At 37.4% G+C, this 20,081-nt stretch overlaps 1 protein-coding gene across 1 annotated transcript in view; it reads right to left on the bottom strand.

Moving 5' to 3' along the window:
* The window catches only part of LOC123247863 (zinc finger protein 345-like), a 58,845-nt gene extending 39,052 nt beyond the window's left edge, over positions 1-19,793 (bottom strand). The window contains exons 1-5 of the mRNA XM_044676915.1: positions 19,743-19,793; positions 19,326-19,452; positions 18,615-18,719; positions 17,266-17,379; positions 9,496-10,592 (exon numbers count right to left, since the gene is read on the bottom strand). Coding sequence (XP_044532850.1) covers positions 9,496-10,592; positions 17,266-17,379; positions 18,615-18,719; positions 19,326-19,452; positions 19,743-19,793 — 1,494 coding nt within the window. The remainder of the gene's footprint in view (positions 1-9,495; positions 10,593-17,265; positions 17,380-18,614; positions 18,720-19,325; positions 19,453-19,742) is intronic.
* Positions 19,794-20,081: the final 288 nt, after the last annotated feature.

Below are 20,081 nucleotides of genomic sequence, written 5' to 3'. Positions count from 1 at the left end.
AAAGGTGGAGCATGAATCATGTAACCATGTTAAAAGTGAATATTAATAAATGTTAAAAAAAAAAAAAAGATGAGAGCTTCTCAGACACTTCCTAGCTGTGTGACCCTGGACAAGTCATTTAACTTCAGTTGCTTAGGCCTTTCTGCATTTCTGCCTTGGAACTGATATTGATTCCATGACAGAAGTAAGAGTTTTTATTTTGTATTAGGGTACATAAAAGGGTGGTAGTGACAGATGGAATGCTAGAGGTGGGCAGTGACAGAAGCTGGGATCCCCATGTTCTGAAGTCTTGTATTTTTCACCAGTTAGCACTAGCCAGGCATAAATTGTAATATCTGCATTGCTAAGCATTTAACTGTTGTATATCATTAATCAGTTATAACAGTCGTGCACCATTCCGTTCTGTATTTACATCAGTCTTGTATGGTTGCATATTACTAATGACTTGTACTGTTCAGTTCTATATTTGTTAGTTATATTGGTCTTACACTATACTGTACCTTCTCTAATGTTTCACATCAAGATAATGGCATTCCAGGGAGATAGTGAGGTTTCTCCTCTGATGGAATTTTCTGCTCAGAACTCCCCAAAGTAACCAGGGGTGGACTATTCAATAAATATACAAACCCCAATACACCATTGGGGCTACTCCACCAGTCCCAAGACTATTCCACCTCAGGGAAGCTACTCCATCAGTCCCAAGGCTATTTCACTGACCTAAACATCTTCTTCAAATAAAGACTTTCATACCTCTGGACAAGAATGGAGTTCTGAGCTTACCATTCTTGGGGCGAGACCCTGTTACAAACTTTGGAATCTTTTTTTCCCCACAACAGAATTAATGTATATTGAACCAATAATTTTTTGAAGCATGGATGTAATTGGATAAATGAGTGGCTATTCAAGTAAGTATGTCATTTTGACCTGGTAAGCATGTAAAAATGTGGAGTGCAATGACTTCAAAGGGTGAAACTGAAAAAGGTCATATTTTCAGATTGCCCTTAAAGTGGAAAGATTCCAAGATGAGTCAGAAAGAACTAGGATGAAAATCCTACCTCAGAACTGTTTTTTAAAAGATGAAATCATGAACCCAATGGCTTTAAAAAAATGTATAAAGGGGCAGCTGGGTAGCTCAGTGGAGTGAGAGTCAGGTCTAGAGACAGGAGGTCCTAGGTTCAAACCCGGCCTCAGCCACTTCCCAGCTGTGTGACCCTGGGCAAGTCACTTGACTCCCATTGCCCACCCTTACCAATCTTCCACCTATGAGACAATACAACGAAGTACAAGGGTTTAAAAAAATGTATAAAATTAACCATGGTAAGAACATTCAGACACTTTTTAATAGCTGTGTAGTAACTGAGACTGGTGTAATAGAGAGTGCTAGATTTAGAGCCATGGGACCAAGTTTAAATTCCTGTTCTGTCGATTAGTACCTGTGTAATGTGAAAGAGAATTCTTTATTGTCTATCCTGAATTAACACTAACTTAAGTACCTCATTAGATTGTGAAGACAAGATGAACTCTCCTTTGTCTACCTTTTGATTGAATCAACACAAGCTTGAACTAGGTGGAGGAGCTCACAATCCACTTAGTGAATTCACACCCTCAGAAACTCCATCAGCCAGGATGAATATTCACCTCTCCAGAAGGTGAGAACTTAACCTTCAGAAAGTGAGAAGTCAATCCCACAGACTGGGGGACCCCTGGGCAGTGTTAGACAATTTGGAAACTGTGATTGGCCCTTGTGAAGAGGGGCAGGAACAAGAAGTCACTATATAAAAGCAAGCTCCGAACTCCTCAGAGGGAGATTGTCTTTGAGAAGATAGTCTGAAGGGATTGTCTTCTGGAGATAGTCTTCTGACTGGGGAGAGTCATCAAGGGAGCTTCAATGGAGACTGCAGCTTGGATTGTGGGCTTAAAGCTTGGCTTCAACTTAGACTCTGACTCCTGGACTACTTCATTGGGTGCGTAAAAGGCTGACTCCTTTCCTAGTTTCCTAAGAGACTAGCTTCCATCTTGGAGGAGGCCCTTGGTTACTCACCACCAGCTTTCCTGGTTGAGAGCTAATTAATCTCTGCCTGGATTAAGCAGACCCGGAGTAAACATTTAGGTTGATAGGATAGATAACCTCTCTAAGCTCTTCACATTTCTCTACTTTATTGTTTCCTCTCCATTTTGTAAATATTTGTAATTAAATTTCTGACTCAAGATATAATAAATATTGGTGACCACATAATTTGATAAAACTATTGTCCAGCCATTAAATTTAACCCTTACAGTAACTAATCTTGGGCAAGCTACATCTCTCTGGTCTCAGTTTCCTTATCTGTAAAATGAATGGTTCAGATTAGGTGACCTCTAAGGATCTATGATATTTATAATCTCATCAATGAAAGCTCAAGTAAGTGATTTGCTTTGTATTTGCATTTATTTTATATTTTTGCTGTTTATATCTTTATAGGTACATCTCATTTTCCAAACTGGAATATGAATGTTTTGGGAGGAGGGATTGTTTCATTCTTTATACTTGTATCCCAAGTACCTGATCCAGAGTAGGTATTTAATGCTTAATAAACCAACTGCTCGTTTACACAGTTAGTAGTTCCAATGTATAAACTTTAAATCTTAACCTTCCTCTAATATGATGCAAGCTGACATCTGAAAAACAAAACCTTGATAGAACTATAATGTTATAAAATTCTCTTTCTAGGCATTTCTTAGGGATATTGCTGTATTTTCCTAACTCCAAGGCACTATACATACTTCCATATTTCTCTAATAGTGGGGCAAGCAGGTGGCTCAATAGATAGAATACTAGGCCTAGAGTCAGGAAAACTCATCTTTCCAAGTTCAAATTTAGCCTCAGGCAACTCCTAGTTATGTGATCTTGGGCAAGGCATTTAATCTGTTTGTCTCAGTTTCCTTATCTGTAAAATGAGCTAGAGAATGAAATGGCAAACCACTTCAGTCTCTTTGCCAAGAAAGCCTCAAATGGGGTCATAAAGAGTTGGACAGAACGTCTCTAGAAAACTAAGTACAAGACAATTTGAGGAATCAGAACTCACTATCAGGGAGGGTAATTAGAAATGCTACCCGTGTTGAGCCTTGAAGAAAACTAAGGATCCCAAGATGTGCTGAAGTGAGAAAGAAGTATAATTCAGATCTTGGAGGTACAGCCTATGCAAAGGCACAGTGAAGTGGGGAGAAAACTGCAAGTTATCTGGAGTATCTCAAGTTCCAATTCTAGTAAGTTTTGTTTTGAACAGGTTGCTGAAATTCCTATGGAACATCCAGTTCAAGATATGCAAGAATAAATTGGTGAGGGGGCAGTTAGGTAGCTCAGTGGACTGAGAGCCAGGCCCAGAGAGGAGAGGAACTAGGTTCAAATCTGACCTCAGACACTTCCTAGCTGTGACCCTGGGCAAGTCACTTTACCCCCATTGCCTAGCCCTTACTGCACTTCTGCCTTAGAACCAATACAGAGTCTTGATTCTAAGATGAAAAGTAAGGGTTTAAAAAAAAAAGAAATAAATTGGTGACACAGAAGTGAACCTCAGCACAAAGAGGAGTGTTAGCTAGCTAGTTAGATCTGGAAATTATCTGTATAAAGATGATACCTTATAAGGGCTGAGGAAACTCAAATTCTAGAGAACCAGAAAGGGGCAAAGCCCTATCTCATCATTTTACAGATAAGGAAACTTGAGGGCCAGATTCATGAGATTCCAGGAAGCTAAGGCAAAGCACCAGTGACATAGTATACCAACCAAAATTCTCACGTCATTTATTTGGTGTTACAATTCCAGATACCTAGCACAATTCTTTGTATGTTGTAGTCACTTAACTCAATTCATCTTTATAGTTTCCCTAGGTGGTCAAATCTTTTAGATTACTTTGAAGCTGGAATACAACTTTGAATTTTATATGTATTTAAAGGATTTTTTCTCTCTGAGCTGTTTTTAGCATTCCTTCTCAGGTGCCCTCAGTGCCTCCAATTGATTGGCATTGTTTCACTGAATTCTAGAAATTTTTTTTTTGTTCAAGAGTACATTTTTTCTTTATCCTGTAAGCATGAGTCTTAATCTTTAGGCATCCTTAGTAACTTCCTATTTATTCAGATATATAGAATCATGATTGGTTATACACAAATATTTCCTCATTTTCCCCTAACAACTTTTCTGGTTGAAAAAATCAGTTTCACATTAATTATAAAGTTCAATTTTTATTATCTTGATTAGCATAACAATTGACTTTATTTAGGACTATAATTGCCCATCTTTTATATTACTGCTCCGGTTCCTAGAATTTTAATTATTGTAGCCAAACAGGCTGTGATTTGCTTAAGGCCCGCCACCTAGTTAGTAGTACCATAACTCACGTCTCTTGACTCCCATCCAGTCTATTTTTTTCCCCAATGAAACATGGTCTTCCTGAAAAAGGGAAACAGAATAGGAATGGAAAGTGGGGAGGGGAACTGGGTAGGATACCATTACCATTATGCCAGCCATTTTTGAATATGTAATATATTTTTTCAGTGCTTTTACTTTCTTCATTTACTCCTCACAAGAACTTCACAACTTTCAATTATAATGTGTTTTCCATAAAAAATGGGGGGAGGGGGAGATAGGTATTATTGCTACTTGGCACTAATTAGATACATTACTAACTAGTTTGTGAACATAGTGATTTCTAGTCTCATGCTTTTTTTCTGTAGCATGAAGGGCTACATTAGAGAGATAACAGAGAATAGAAAATACATAATAAACTGCCTAGCTATGGCTAAATATGTCCAGCTTCAGATACCAGTTATTTCAGGGTTTTACTTCAAGGGCACTTAAAAGGATAATGGGTCACATATCACAGCATTATACTTTCTGAGGTACAAGTCTTTTTAGAACATCTAATGCCACCCTGCTTTGCTAAAGAGAAAATAGGTTCTAGCCACATCCGCTGACTTGCTCAAGATGTCAGTGATAAAAGTGGGATTCAAACCCAGATCCCTAGACTCTTACGGGCAGTGTTCTTTCCATGCTGCATTTCTTTTCCCAGTTAAAAGCTCAAGTATCTACTTACCCATATATAACCCATAGGATTACCTCATGTGGTCACAATTAGTTATCTATTTCGGAATACTGGGTAAATCTGGGAATTGCTTCTCTTCTAGCCACACTGATGTGATGTATGCAATACAAGGATAGGCAAGGCTGGCAGATGGGAAAAATAGAACAATTTTTAGGGACTGAAGGGCAAGAGTTGTTAACCTGGTTCTTATTTATATCCTCTCTTTGATTCAACTTCCCCCTCCCTTGTCCCCAGTGTAAATAGGGAGAAAATAAAGTTACAAAAAATCATTGAAGAGTAGTTTCACTTGTCCCCTGCCACCTCCACATTTCATGGTCAGCAGGTTGAATTTTGTCTTCATTCACTCTCATCTCTTCAGTTGGAGGGAATTTCTCTGGGGTTTGACCTATAGAGAAGTGCTGGTCTCCTCTATAACAAAAGCAGTCAAGCCAGACAGAGGCCTCAAGAAATACTTGTCTCCCGTTATCTGGAAGGTCACTCAGCAAGTCAATGCACAAGTTAAACGTTAATGTGTCCAAAAAGTCTAGTGATAGGGATCAGACTAGTGATTTTACTGACTTAGGTACTCTCTCTCTCTACTAATGCAAATTGGCACCTTTTTTGCAAGTTATAGTCTTAATAATAATTTAGGGGACAGCTAGGTTGTTCAGTGAATTGAGAGCCAGAACCAGAGACCAGAGGTCAAATCTGACCTCAGACACTTCCTAGCTGTATGACCTTGGGCAAATCACTTAACCACCATTGTCTAGCCTTCCCCACTCCTCTGCCTTAGAACCAACAAACAGTATTGATTCTAAGGTGGAAGGTAAGGTTTTAAAAAAAAATATCATTATTGTCTTAGATTAAGGTTTGCCTAGAACACCGAAAAGTTAAGTGACTTGCCCAGTCTCAGAGCCAGTACTCTTTAGAGAAACGAGTTCAAGTTTTATTGGATTTGAGCCCATTCTATCCACTTCTACACCCTGACTCTTGTGTAGTTCAGAACTGTTCAATTTCTCAACCAGGAAAGGTTCAAATATGTAGATTCATACTAACCTAACTCAAAAAGATTGTTTTGTAAAGTAGAAAATCTATCAATAAAGACAGCAATAGCTGACAAACATACCTTACCACCAAGTAGATTTGGGGAAACCAGTAAGATATCAGAAGCAAAGGAATTCCAACAAATTCAAAGAAATATTTATTGAATGGCTAATTCAAACTAAGAATTATTTTGGGTGTTGCAGGTTAAAAAAACATGACACTCTAAATGTCAAAGAATTTGTCCTCTTCCTGTGGTCAGGAAATTCTCAAGAATCTTGTTTTAAATAAGGTAACATTTAAAGAACACAAGTGGTACAGATATGTGCTCTAGGACTTTAGAAATAGGTGAAATCAAAAAGGCTGGAGAAGCAAAGAAAAGCTTCAGAATGAGAGCTGCTTATCTACGTAGGTAAAGTAGGGGCTAGATTGTGAAAGTCTGAAAGGGGATTTGTATATTCCTACAGGAAAAGACACTGTCCCTTTCAGACTCAGTGAAAAGATTTTTTGTTTCTTTTTTTAGTGGGGAGGTGACAGGTTGATGTGAAAGCAGTGTCTTCTCTAGTGAAAGGGTGCTAAGTGGAATGAGTATAACCAAGAAGGGGAGAAACTGAAAATTCTAAGTTGAGAAGCTATTGCATTAATCTAGGTTTGGTCTAGGCTAGTGGTAAAAATGAGAATAGGAAGGAAGGGACAGTCACAGGAACCATTCTGATATGACACTGACATAAGAGTCAAAAATAATTTTGAGTTTTGATCCTAAATGTTAGGGGAAGTGATGGTAATACTGAGAAGGCCGAAGAGTAAATATGAGATAAAATTAAGTAAGTCTAAGACATATGGAACTTGAGGTGATGGAAAAACATTCAAGTAGAAATATCTAGGAAACAGGTAAGAGATTTAGAATTGTAGTTCATATGAGATCAAGCCTAAAGAGGGAGTCATTTGCTAGGAGACACCTGAAACAATGGAAATGATTTAAGTCTCCAAGAGCACAAACAGACCAAAGCAAGGGATTCGTTATCTAACTGGTTAATATTAGAAAGCAAAAGCCATAATTCATCAAGTTTCAAAAAGTTAGGTCAGTATAGTATGGCAAAAGGCAAAGAGTGGTCAGTAGTGTCAAAGTCTAAAGTTAAGGAAAATGAAAACTGGGAAAAGATAATTGAATTTAGCAAGGAATCAATAGTAAAATTTAATAGTTTTCAGCAGTGTTGGAGACTGGAATGAAGCAAGTATTTAAGAAGTGATAAAGAAATGGAGGCATTGGGTTGGATGGAACTTCAGAAATATTATCCTAGGCTAAAGCATATCATTTGGAACCAACCACTGTCACTTATGGTTTTGTCTTGCTGGTAAATCAGAACACTTGAATCCTCTCACAAAATACCTTTCTCCTGGTCAGTAGTGAAGACAAATAATCTCCTTTTTCTAGATTTCATGTTGATCCATACAGCTTTATATTTCAAGATTGTTAATACTTCATTCCATTTTCACTCTTTGCCTCCTGCTTGAGAATATCTAGCGATCTCTCTTCCTCTGTCCATGTATGTGTATTAATATGAATCTGAAGCCCTTTCTTCTGGTCTTTTTCAAAAGAAACTTTTGAACTCATTTGTAGTCCATAGTAGTTACCCATAAAACAGTGAGCTTCTGGAAACTACCTAGACCAGCATTGGCAAACATTTTCAAGACTGCATGCCCAAACTGCAACTTCAAACTGCCTAACACCCCCCCACCCCCTTCCCCACCCCTGCATTACCCCAGACAGCAAAAAATGTCCTTGGGTGCTGTGGAGAGGGGGAATGGAGCAGCTTACCATTACTTTGCCAAAGTGGACTTAAGACTAATTCCATGACCAGATAGGAAGTTCTATTCCTCCCTAAGGACATCTGGCCATATCTTAGTCGTTTATATCAACAAGCCTTCTGAGTTCATTTCCTGGATGCTGATGCTATTATGATGGGTAAAACTGTCAATTAAAAGGTGGGTTACAGGAAGCAAGAGTTAGGAGGGAACTAGGTTAAGTTAAAGATTTCCTTATGCCAATTCATCTGGGTTACCTTTTATTTTGATGGAATAATAGTGATAAGGAAACTTACCTCTCTTTAGTCCTCAGGTCTAGCCTATTACCCCATGGGAAAATTACAAACTTCAGAAGTAAGACCTTGTCACTTCCCTTAACTACAAGGGGCAAAGGGGTTGCCTTTACTTTATAAAGTCTTGAGTTTTCCTTCTTGAATAAGGAGAAAAAACAATTATATAATACCACTTCAAGAATGTTAAGAATAAAAAAAAATCTTTGGTAATCTGAGGGCCAAATATCAGAAAATTATCTGAAAATTCAACTTTCTTTTCCCACCTGTTCCCCTTTCAGTTTGATCATTCTTTAGCTAGTGACAGTGAATTTACACCATCATCTCAATGGTACTTATTCCAACAAGAGAGGGGCTTGGAATTGCTTTTATTTTACAAAAAAGAGGAGAGTTCTTTTTTTGAAAGAAGATTCAATCTCCTTTAGTTTCCAGTGACCACCCTTATGTGCCTTAATGGCCACTTTCATTGGCATGGCTGAGACTGACCCTCTAAAATGGAAATTAAATTAGGGCTGAAAGGGCAATTTTCTACATTTGTTTTAGTCATGGGATTTCTGAACCTGTCAAAAAGACAACTTTCTAAATGAAAATACTGCTTTTGCTATCTGGAACCATCAGACAAGGAACCATTTTTAAAAGCTTGAGTTTTATCCTGTGGAGCACCAAAACTTTAAAATACTTTACTTTTATGGAAATTTGAGATGTATTAAATAATTGTCTAATTAAACAGTCTCTTCTGAATGACTCAGGATTATTATGCAAAGTATTACTGTATTGTGCCATGCTAGATTGAAATCTACACTCTAAGCTGCATAGGGCTATCTAAACCTAGACTATAGTGCCCCTGACATCCTATCTGAATTCATGTCTTTTATTTAGTTTTCCTCCATCCTTTGTCAGCTGTTACATCTCACTGCTATCAGTATGTCTGCCTGATACATTCCTTCCTTCCCTTCTAAATCTTCCCTTTCTACTTTGCTGTTTCAAATCTGATATGGGCTTGGAAGTCAAATAACCAAGCTTCTTGGAAATGTGTGTAAAATAAAAAGCAAACAGATCCAAGCAAGAATTCCCCCTATAAATAAAGTTGCGTAAATTTTGTGACAGCAGGTTGTGGTAGTTTAGAGGCTGTTTTTATATGCTTCCTAGTCTCTCAGCTGTGCTCCAAACGATTAAAAGATGCTGAATAGCTGAATTCCATTACATGAGGTATTCTTGTATGAATAGGTTCCAATTATTAGAACAATTCCATCTTGATAATGTCTAGTAGCATATCTTATCAAGCTTTCTTTGCAGTCACTATTTTCAAAGATTTATTTGTTATATGGATTCTTTGATGCCGAATAAGATTTGAATTCTGACCAAAGCCTTTCCCACATTCATTACATTCATAAGGTTTCTCTCCAGTATGGATTCTCTGGTGTCGGATAAAATGTGAGCTCTGACTAAATGCTTTGCCACAATCTTTACATTCATAGGGTTTCTCTCCACTGTGGATTTTTGAATGCTGAATAAAGCCTGAGTTTCTACTGAAGGCTTTCCCACATTGCTTACATTCATAAGGTTTCTCTCCAGTGTGAATTCTCTGATGTTGAATGAAGTCTGAACTATTGCTAAAGCCCCTCCCACACTCCTTACATTCATAGGGCTTCTCTCCAGTGTGTATTCTTTGATGGTGAATAAGGTTTGAATTACAACTGAAGGCTTTCCCACAGTCACTGCATTCATATGGTTTCTCTCTGGTATGAATTCTCTGATGTATAGTGTATCCTGTACTCTCACTGAATGCTTTCCCACACTCATGGCATTCATAGGGTTTTTCACCTGTGTGAATCCTCCGATGCCGAATAAAAGCTGAATTTTTTCTGAAGACAATTTCACACTCTTGGCATTTATATTGTTTCTCTCTGACATGAAATCGTTGATGTCGAATAAGGCTTGTGCTCCACCTGAAGGCTTTCTCACACTCGTTACATTTGTAGGGTTTCTCCCCTGTGTGGATTCTCTGATGTCGAAAAAAGTCTGAACTTCGATTAAAAATTTTATCACATTCTTTGCATATGTAGGATCTCTGTTTTCTAGCAAATCCCTGATGTATGTCAGGATATGTGTCAACACTGATGTCTTTCTTCAATTTCTTATTCTTCTTGCTTCTCTCCCCTGTGCGGGTTCTCTCATTATTTACTATCCTTTGTAGAAACTCTTGCCTCATTCTCTCTCCTGAGGGGTTTTCCTCTTGCTTCTCTAATCTAACTTCTGGTCCATAGCCATTTTGAAAGGTAGAACCCAGGAGCATGTCCCTCTGAAGTCTGTCTGATAGCAGTGTATAAGAGTTTATTTCTTTGAAAATTTCTTGCTTTGGACTTGGCTCTTCATACTCAATCCTGGTCTCGCCATCTAACATAAGAAATGGAAAACAAATACTTATTTAATTGAATTTACAATAAAAATGTCACCTGTTACCAGTGTTGGAATGGGGTTAATTTATGGAATAGGATTGAATAACACTAAGATGTCCAAAAATATATATACATATATATATATATATCACATATGTCTAGAAAAATGCTTAAGTGAACACAGAGAATAAAAAGAGATAAGGAAAAGAAGCATTATTATTTAGTAAAGGATTTGAGGCTAGAAGGAAATAAAAATAGTAGAGAATCACAGAATCAAAGTGCGAGATTATAGGTCAGAATCCCTCAAAGAGAAGCTATAGAATTTAACTGATATGTTATATATTTAAGCATTTACCAAAGGACAGCTGTCCCAAGAAGCATTTGGTGAATAAATAAAGCCAGTTCAAATTCTTCCCTAATGTAGTAAAAAATCCATTGTTTCCCAAAGTGACTCACTAGATAGTTCTAAATGTTGGAACTTTTGTACCTTATATTGGGCTCAAAGTAACCTCTTGGTGGGGGAAGGGAACAAGCATTTATTAAGTGCCAACTGTGTGACAAGTATTATACTAAGTGGTTTATAAATATTATGTCATTTGATTCCCACAAGAATCTTGTGAGATAGGTGCTATTGTTATGTTCATTTTGCAGTTGAGGAAACTGAGGCAAAGGTAAAGGCACTTGCCCAAGGTCACATAGGTAGGAAGTGTCCTCAGACTTGAACTTGCCTTCCTGATTCAAGATCCAGTGCTTTATCCACTGAGCCACTGAGATTCCCTTCTACCTGCTGCACCCCAACACAGTACATGACAGGACCCAAAAACATCCTGACAAGTTAGATCATGGGACTGAATCTGTTAAGATGAAATTCAGGGGGCAGCTGGGTAGCTCAGTGGATTGAGAGTCAGGCCTAAAGATGGGAGGTCCTAGGTTCAAATCCAGCCTCAGACACTTCCCAGCTGTGTGACCCTGGGCAAGTCACTTGACCCCCATTGCCCACCCTCACCACTCTTCCACCTAGGAGCCAATACACAGAAGTTAAGGGTTTAAAAAAAAAGGTGAAATTCAGCAAGGATAAATATAAAGTCTTGCACTTACGTACAAAAAAAAAAAAATCAACCCCATCAGTCTAAGATGGAAGAGGCATGGACAAAGCAATTCTAAAAAAAGATCTAGAGGTTTTAGTAGAAAAGCTCAGTATAAGCTTCAGAGTGATATGGCAACCCAAAAGAGTTAATGCATTCTTGAGACATATTAAGAGGGACAGACTTTCCAGAAATAGGGAGGTGATAGTTCCATGCTACTTTACCGTCTTGGGACCTTACCCAGTACCGTATTTATTTCTGAATAGCTTGGTTTAAGGGCACCGACAAGTTACTCATCTAGCCCTCACATTTCTCCTAAGCTCCAGATTTGCATCTGTAACTGCTTTTTGGACAAATTAAACTGCATATCCCATTGACATTTGAAATTCAACGTGTCCAACTCTATCTTTTCTCCCAAACCCTCTCTTCTTAATTTCTCTAATACTTAGAGGAGCATCACTTTCCTTTCAGTGACCTATATTCACAATTTAAGTGTCTTCCTTGACTCCTCTTTCTCACTTCACACTTTCAGTTTAGAGAACAGAAGACTTAGAAATTATAGTTATCTTCAAGTATCTGAAAGGCTGTCAGGTAGAGGAATCTGGCTGCTAAAGGCAGAACCAAGAACAATGGGTAGATGTTGCAAAGAGGCAAATTTAAAAGTTCAATATCGGGGAAAAATTTTCCAACAATTAGAGCTATCTCAAAGTGGAATGAGGGCAGCTAAGTGGCAATGGAAAGAGTGTCAAGCCTGAAGTTAAAATCTGACATCAGATACTTACTACCTTTGTAACCCTAGCCACATTACTTAACCTGTTTGCCTCAGTTTCTTCATCTGTAAAATGATTTGGAAAAGGAAATGGCAAAGCACTCCAGTATCTCTGCCAAGAAAACCTCAAATGAGGTCATGAAGAATTGGATATGATTGAAATGAATGAACAATAAGGAAATAGAATGTGCTGTGTGGGGAGGCAAATTGTTCCTCCTTTAAAGATTTCAAGCAGAATCTAGACCACATATTATGGTGAGGATTCCTTCTGTGTATAGGTTGGGCTAGTTAACTGCTGAAGTGACTTCTCTATAGGGCTGTGATTCTGTGATTCCATGCCTTTTCTTAATGCTGCCTAAGATTTTTGGGTTGACATATCTCACTACTAACTCAATACTGAGTTTGCAATCCACTAATCCTTCTCTACCACTAGAATATGTTTTTCAGCTGGCCTACTATCTAGTTAAGCTTTTCCTATTTTGTCCTGCATACAAATCATGTTTAAGGCTTGGTTTATTCCTCTTATAGTATGATTTTGCCCAATGTTCTAGCTTATGGATATTTTTGGAGCCTAACTACTTTGAATTGTCTAAATCTAGTCCATTATAATAAAATAAAAGATAAAAATGTCTTTGCTGAAACCATGGCTACTACTTTCAGAAACAGTTTCTTTTGTGTTTTTTTACCTTAAATAATGTATTTTTTCCTCACGAAAATTTTATAATCTTCTGCAAATGTAAACTCAAAAGTTTATCTGCTCAATGCAATGATCATCCATGATTCCTAAAGACTGATGATGAAGATTGCTACCCATTTCCTGAGGCAAGTGGGAATTGACTAATATGCACAATAAGACACATTTTTGTACATGGCCAACAAGAGAATTTCTTTTGCTGGCTTATGCATATTTGTTACAGATTTTGGGGCAAGGGGAGATGGAAGGAAGAATAAATGCTGGACAGTTAAAAATAATTAATGTAAAGATTAAACATAAAAGTTTACAATACATGGTAAAACAAAAAGTTCAGGAAGAATAATATTTTTTAAAAAAGGAACCATAAGTTCTGAATTAAGACTGAAGACTTAAAAAAAATCTCTGTAATTTGAACTCATGTTTTATTCTGATGGGTTAAGAAAACAATATATTTTAGAACTGCAGTCAAAACGCCCAACACTTTGTTTTCCAATAGCCATTTCCCTCTTCCTCACCTACACTACACATGGTTTATTAAGATGTTCTTCATCAAGTATATTGTAATAGTATAGTAAGTTCTTGTTTTTGGAATTTGAAGTTTCGACTGGTCTCCAGTATCTCATCATGCAAAGAAATGCCTGATTTCAAGGTTTGCATGATGTGGCTCTGTCATATACGTAAAACACTTTAAAAACCTTAAAGTGCTACATAATTGCTAGCTATTAGTAGTAGTAGTATTGTGTCCTTGTCCAAAAGTACTTCCACCTATAGATGGTGCAGCCAACTGATATGGGCACTAAGATTCTTCATAGGGTAGGAGGTTGCTGAGAAACCCTGTTCAAAGCCACTCAAGTCCTGTCTATTACCCACACACTATAAGGGAAATCAGGCTGGATCATGGGGTTTTGCTCATTTCCAAATGACCAAAGATAGCAGTAGTGGGAAAATTATTATCATCTGCCCCAAGAGTAGCATGTAGGAAGAACTAAAAGAGGCAAAGTGATTAGGTGGAATTGATTAATAAGCCCCAAATCTGGATATCTGCTTTTCTGTATTATAGAGTATGACAAATTTAGAAACCCCTCCAACCACCTCTAAGTATTCCCTAAGGTCTGTCTTATTGTAAGGAATTCCACCAACAAAAATTTTATTTGATGTATTATCAATACTAGGACCTTTCTATCTTTCCTTTGGCTATGTTTCTTTTGGCTGCATTTCTCAAGATGCACCTGGCTTTGGATTCCTATTTTGGGCATCTTAATTTACACGATCAGCTAATTATCCCTATTCCACAGTTATAACAACATAGCTAAAAACTTCTTCATATTAGGAAAAGTTGCTGCACAATATTTCTTGTGTTGTGTTCCATGAAAGAGCTTTTTGATCTCATTTCTCCTGAGCTGTCTGTTTATGACAACAGTTCCATGTCAACCTTTGTTTATGGCAACAGGTCCATGACAACCAGATAAGTTTTCTCTTTGGAAGGTCACTGCAAAATTCTTCATACTTGGCAAAAGTTAGATCCTTGCTCAATCCTCTGTACTCTTGTTAATAGTTGTTGTGGTTAAATTCCATGACAAACTGCCTGTAGGACACAACTATTTACGTTGCCCATCTACTAGTTTTGGCTTATGGCACACTAAAACCCCTATGGTGTTTTTTTTTTTTTTTTGTTGTTGTTTTTACATAAACTACTTTTTATCTTTTCTCAACTCGGGCTTCAAACTGTAGGAAAATATAAGTAATGGGGTCACCAGGGATATTAAAATCAACTATGGGGTTTGTGGGAACACTCTCTGGGATGTAAGAGAGACTATAACTGAACACTGAAGTCTTGTACAGCTACACCACTCCCAACTGGAAAAATAACAGCCAACTGTCACTCTGGCCAGAGGCCTTGAATTAACTGACAAGGTAACAAGGTGAAATTGGGTTTTAATTAGAAACAACTAAAAGGAGGGATAGGAATGACTACTCTAAAATCTTAACACCTAATAACAAAACCCAAAGGGACAAGGAAGGACTTATTCACTACACTAATTTAAGCTATCTAACTAACAGGGCCCAAGGAGCTATACTGGAGTCTCTGGGTTTCTGCCTCACACCTGGAACCTGCCAGGCTTGAGTACAGCTGGGGCTTTTGTGGCTTTGGGATTTCTCACTGCAATCCACTGATGATGTCTGGATGCCAGGAGCTACAGTTGTCTCAGGAACTAAGCAGTAAGGGTTTTGCTTGAAGCACTGTCCTCTTCTCTTGTTCTTTCCTTAAATGCCACACCACACAGGATCCAGGGGAAAACAGGATGCAAGGTGTCCTTTGCTCTGAGTTCTCCCAGGCTGGCAACAGTTTTTGCCTACCACTAATGGAGTCCACACACAGAACACACATAGACTTCCTCCTCCTTCATTCCAACCTGGAATTCCCAGCTCCAGCTCCTTCCTGCTAGGTACTTCCTAATCAATATATAACCAATACCTAATAACTAGCTAATCTAATCTTACTCATAACAAAACCTCTTTAACAATTTTTGTTCAAATCCTTCTACTTTGAATATTGTTCTCTTTGGTGGAGAAAGAAGCAGCAAAACACAAGTTGGGTAGTTTTATCTTTTCTCCTTCATTTTTTATTACACTTTGTCACAAGCAGACTAGTCTTTTTTCTTATTTATCTCATTCTAAACTTACCCCTAAGTACTACTTTTGAAGAAACCCAAACTATTAGCCAACATATGGAACAATACTCCAAATTATTAAAAATTAAAAGAAGGTAAATTAAAACAAGCTTCAGATTCTACTTCACACCCATGAGAATTAGCAAAGATGACAAGAAAGCAAAAAGATAATCATTGGAGGGGACTTACTAATGCACTATCAATTGGAACTATGAATTGGTCTTGTCATTCTATGAAACAATTTGCAAATTTAACTAAGAAGTCACTAAGCTGTGTTTAAATTTTGATCTAGCAGCTACACCACTATCAAGCTGACATACTGAAGAGGTCAGAGGATGAAAAGACCCATTCCTACAAAAAATACTCATAGCAACATTTTTTTTATCATAACAAGGAACAAAAATTAACATTGATTAGGGAATGGCTCAACAAATTATGCTATAAGAATGTACTTAAGTATTATTGTTACTCCATAAGAAATGATGAGAATTTATTCTGAAGATTTTTATGAATTAGTATAGCCTGAAATGAGCAAAACAGAGAGAATGATTTCTACAATGACCACAATGTTGTAAAGAAAAACTGATCAATGCAATGATCAACTAAAGGACTGGTGATGAAGAAGAATGCTACTACCACCTGATGGAGATGATGGATTAGAGGAGCAGAATGATGCATATATTTTTTGCCAACTTGTCAATATGTTTCTTGGCGTAGGGTCAGGTTTACTTGCTTTTAAATAATGATATCTACCCCCATATTATACTCCTAGGAACTACAGATTTTTTTTAAACCCTTACTTTCTGTCTTGGAGTCAATACTGTATATTGGCTCCAAGGCAGAAGAGTGGTAAGAGCTAGGCAATTGGGGTTAAGTGACTTGCCCAGGGTCACATAGTTGGGAAGTGTCCGAGGTCAGATTTAAACCTAGGACCTCCTGTCTCTAGGCCTGGTTCTCAATCCATTGAGCTACCCAGCTGCCCCCTGAAGCTTTTCAACAAATGCATAGAAGAGAACAGAAAACAAATATATTGTATTACATACTTAAAACAAATGTGTTGTATTACATACTTAAAAAAAAAGTTTGTAATAGGCATTTTTTGGTTTTATATATATATATATACACACATATACAATATACTTTTTCTGTTTCCTATATGTGGTAAACACAGTAATCTGTAAGAGTGAGCAATTAATAAATGTTTAATGAGTGCATTTAAATGTTATTGAATTAATTATTGAATAGGAACTCTGTAATTACATGTTGATATACTGATTAGTGAACAAAGAATGGAGACATGGCAATAAACTAGATGAAAGGTACAAGAATCATTGAAACTTCAAAAGTAGTGGAGGAACGAGAAGGATCAATCACGCTGATTATGAAGCATTTTATAATAATATATAATTATAATATAGACTCTGTGTGTTTTGTATGTATCCCTTACTCACCAAAGTATATCCCTCTTAGGTCCTCTTCATTTAGACTGCTCTGCAGATCCAGAACCCATGGCTCTTCCCTCTGATCCAGATAGGAGATCATGGCAGGTTTTAAAAATGGAAATCCTGTTTGAGGCAAAGAGAATAACAGTTAAGTTAAAGGGAAAGTATGAATTGAGCCCGTTAGGGAAAGGGTAAAGATGGGCGTAGGAACTAAGACAAAGATAAGTGGGGAAATAAGTAGGGGACAGAATAAGCCTAAAGGCATCCTGTATAAGTTAGAAGTACTGGGGCAGAAATCTACCCAGGATTTTTAAAAATTAAGAAAAACCTAATGATAATATAACTGCTTATAAAATCCAAAAGGAAGTAATTCTCACAAGGTATCCATCCTGATGGCCTTTTCCATAGCAGATTTAGTTCCTGAATGACTTTTAGGATAATTATTTGTACAAAACACTAACCTGATGTAGAAAAGAAACAGATCAGAATCTGGAATATATCACAAGATCAATGAAGAGTCAAGAAAATTGTGACTAAAGGGCTTCACAAAAGGATGAAAATCTTTTGTCAGTCCAGAGAAGGAAAAAAATGTATATGACATCAAAAGTATGAGTGAAAACAAATAAGAACCCCAAATAGTCTTATTCCTGCCATAAGAAAGCAGGATAACCAGACTGTGGTGTAAGAACTATGTTCTATGATTTAAAAAAAAGGTTGAAGTACTGTTTTTAGTTTTTGACCTTTGGGCACTTGGGCATGTAGCCTGAGCTAATAAGTGGAGACATAACTAATAAAGAGGCCTGCTACTGTGTCTCAGGATTAAATCTGTTGCCTCTGCCCTTATCCTAATGACAAAGAGATATTAACATATTGGGGGTCAGAGGCATTGTAAAGCATGATGTCTCAATATCCCCTACCTCACCAGTGCAATGGAATTAAAGGAAATTGGAGCAGTAGTGATAATGAATTAGATCAGAAGTCTGTAACCTTTGTCTGTCATGGACCCCTGTGGCAGTTTGGCAAGGTCCATGAATCCTTTCTCAGAATATTGTTTTTAAGTGATTAAAATACATAGGATTGTTATGGAACCCGATTACATTGAAATATAGCTATCAATCTATTTTATAAAGAAAACAAGTTCTTAGATTCTAGATTTCAAAAACCCCTGACCTAGATGAAGGGAACATGGACTGAAGGAGATGGGAAACAATGAATATTGAAACAATGAGGAATAGAGAGATTGGAGAATCTATTAGCAGTAGGATAAGGGAATACATATTTTTTTTATTTTTCAAGAAAATTAAAAGAGAAGGAAAATAAATTGACACGTTCTTCCTCACTAAGCTGTGTATACATACCTTTATGGTCCTCTCCATCTGGTGCCACCTGTGGATCCAAACCCCATGGTTCTTCCCCTCGCTCCAGTTGAGAGATCACTGCAGGTTTGGGAAACGGAAATGCTGCTCGAGGGAATAGAATGGGTTAGGGTTAGGACTAGGAGTTATACAGAGCTGTTTTTAAATTCTATATCAGTCTATGCATACAGAGAAGAAAAAGGAATTGCTCAGGAAAAATGTGAAGAAAATCCAAAGGCAAATAGGCAACCAAGCAGAAGTAAGTCAGGCTCCTACTCTCAGAAAGACCAAGCTGGGTCAAGAGTTCTAAGTTTCAATCAAAAGGAAAAATAATTCTGTGCCTTCTCAGAGATGGAAAAATCCATTAAGGAGAAAACATGTACATGATCTTAAACTTCTGCATATGAGGGGGGGCAGAACTCTTTTAGAGAATTAGGATAATACAATTGAAGATTCAGCCTGGAGTGTCACCCAAGCCCCTGTAAACAGAACAAAGCCACTCAAGGAACAGGAAACAGTCTTGCTTTGGGGCAGAGGGAACTCCAGGGCTCTCTCCAGTTGAAAATCCTTGAGAAAAGGACATGGTAATATCAAGGCCTTAAGTCATTACTTAAGCTATCACAGTATTATTATTAAAGACCTCACAGCATCTAAAAAGGAAAACAGGAAACTACAAAAGGAGGATTCTAAGTCAAAATGGGTCAGAAGTCTTACCCAAGGAGACTATGTTTCCATAATTCTCCAGCATCACATCCTTGTACAGGGCCCTCTGGGCAGGGGCCAGACCTGCCCATTCCTTCTCCGTAAAGTACACAGCCACATCTTCAAACATCACGGACTCCTGAAACAACAGATTCCTGCTGCCCCAGGGACAATCCCAGTTTCTGTGAGGTGCAAAATTTGTAGTATAAAGGACCAAAAATGGGACCTGTTGGTGTATTCAACTCTAACCAGGTGTGAGAGGTAGGCATCATATAGAGAAGGAATATAAAATGAAACTTGCTCTTTTTAAAAAATATCATTCTCTTTGTTTTTATATAATCTATCTTTCTTAATGTATTCCACCCAGAGAATCATTTCTTATAACAAAGGATAAAACAAGAGGGGAAAATTGTTTTTTTAAGAATTAACCAAATTATTGGCTGAAACTTTATGCAGTGTTGCACATTCATAGTCCTCCATCTCAGTAAAAGAGGAGAGAGGAGCCTTCTTATAAATATTCATTAGGCCCAAGTTTGTGCATTAAAATTTTATAGCATTCAGTTTTGATTATTTTGTTTCTGTATGGCCTACTTTCATTTGTGGTTGTCATTGTATATATTGGTTTATAGTTCTTTAATGCTTAAAGCTATACAAAAAATTTGTCTTGGTCTCATTTCATTTTGCATCAGTTAATTAAAGTCTTCACATGCTTGCTCAGTATTCATCTCATTCATTGCATCTTATAGCAAAGTAATATTCCTTTACATT

Source organism: Gracilinanus agilis, chromosome 1, assembly GCF_016433145.1.
Source record: "Gracilinanus agilis isolate LMUSP501 chromosome 1, AgileGrace, whole genome shotgun sequence".
In the NCBI taxonomy this organism is placed as follows: domain Eukaryota; kingdom Metazoa; phylum Chordata; class Mammalia; order Didelphimorphia; family Didelphidae; genus Gracilinanus; species Gracilinanus agilis.
Note: the sequence above shows the minus strand (reverse complement) of the source record. Positions and strands in the feature narration are given on the sequence as shown.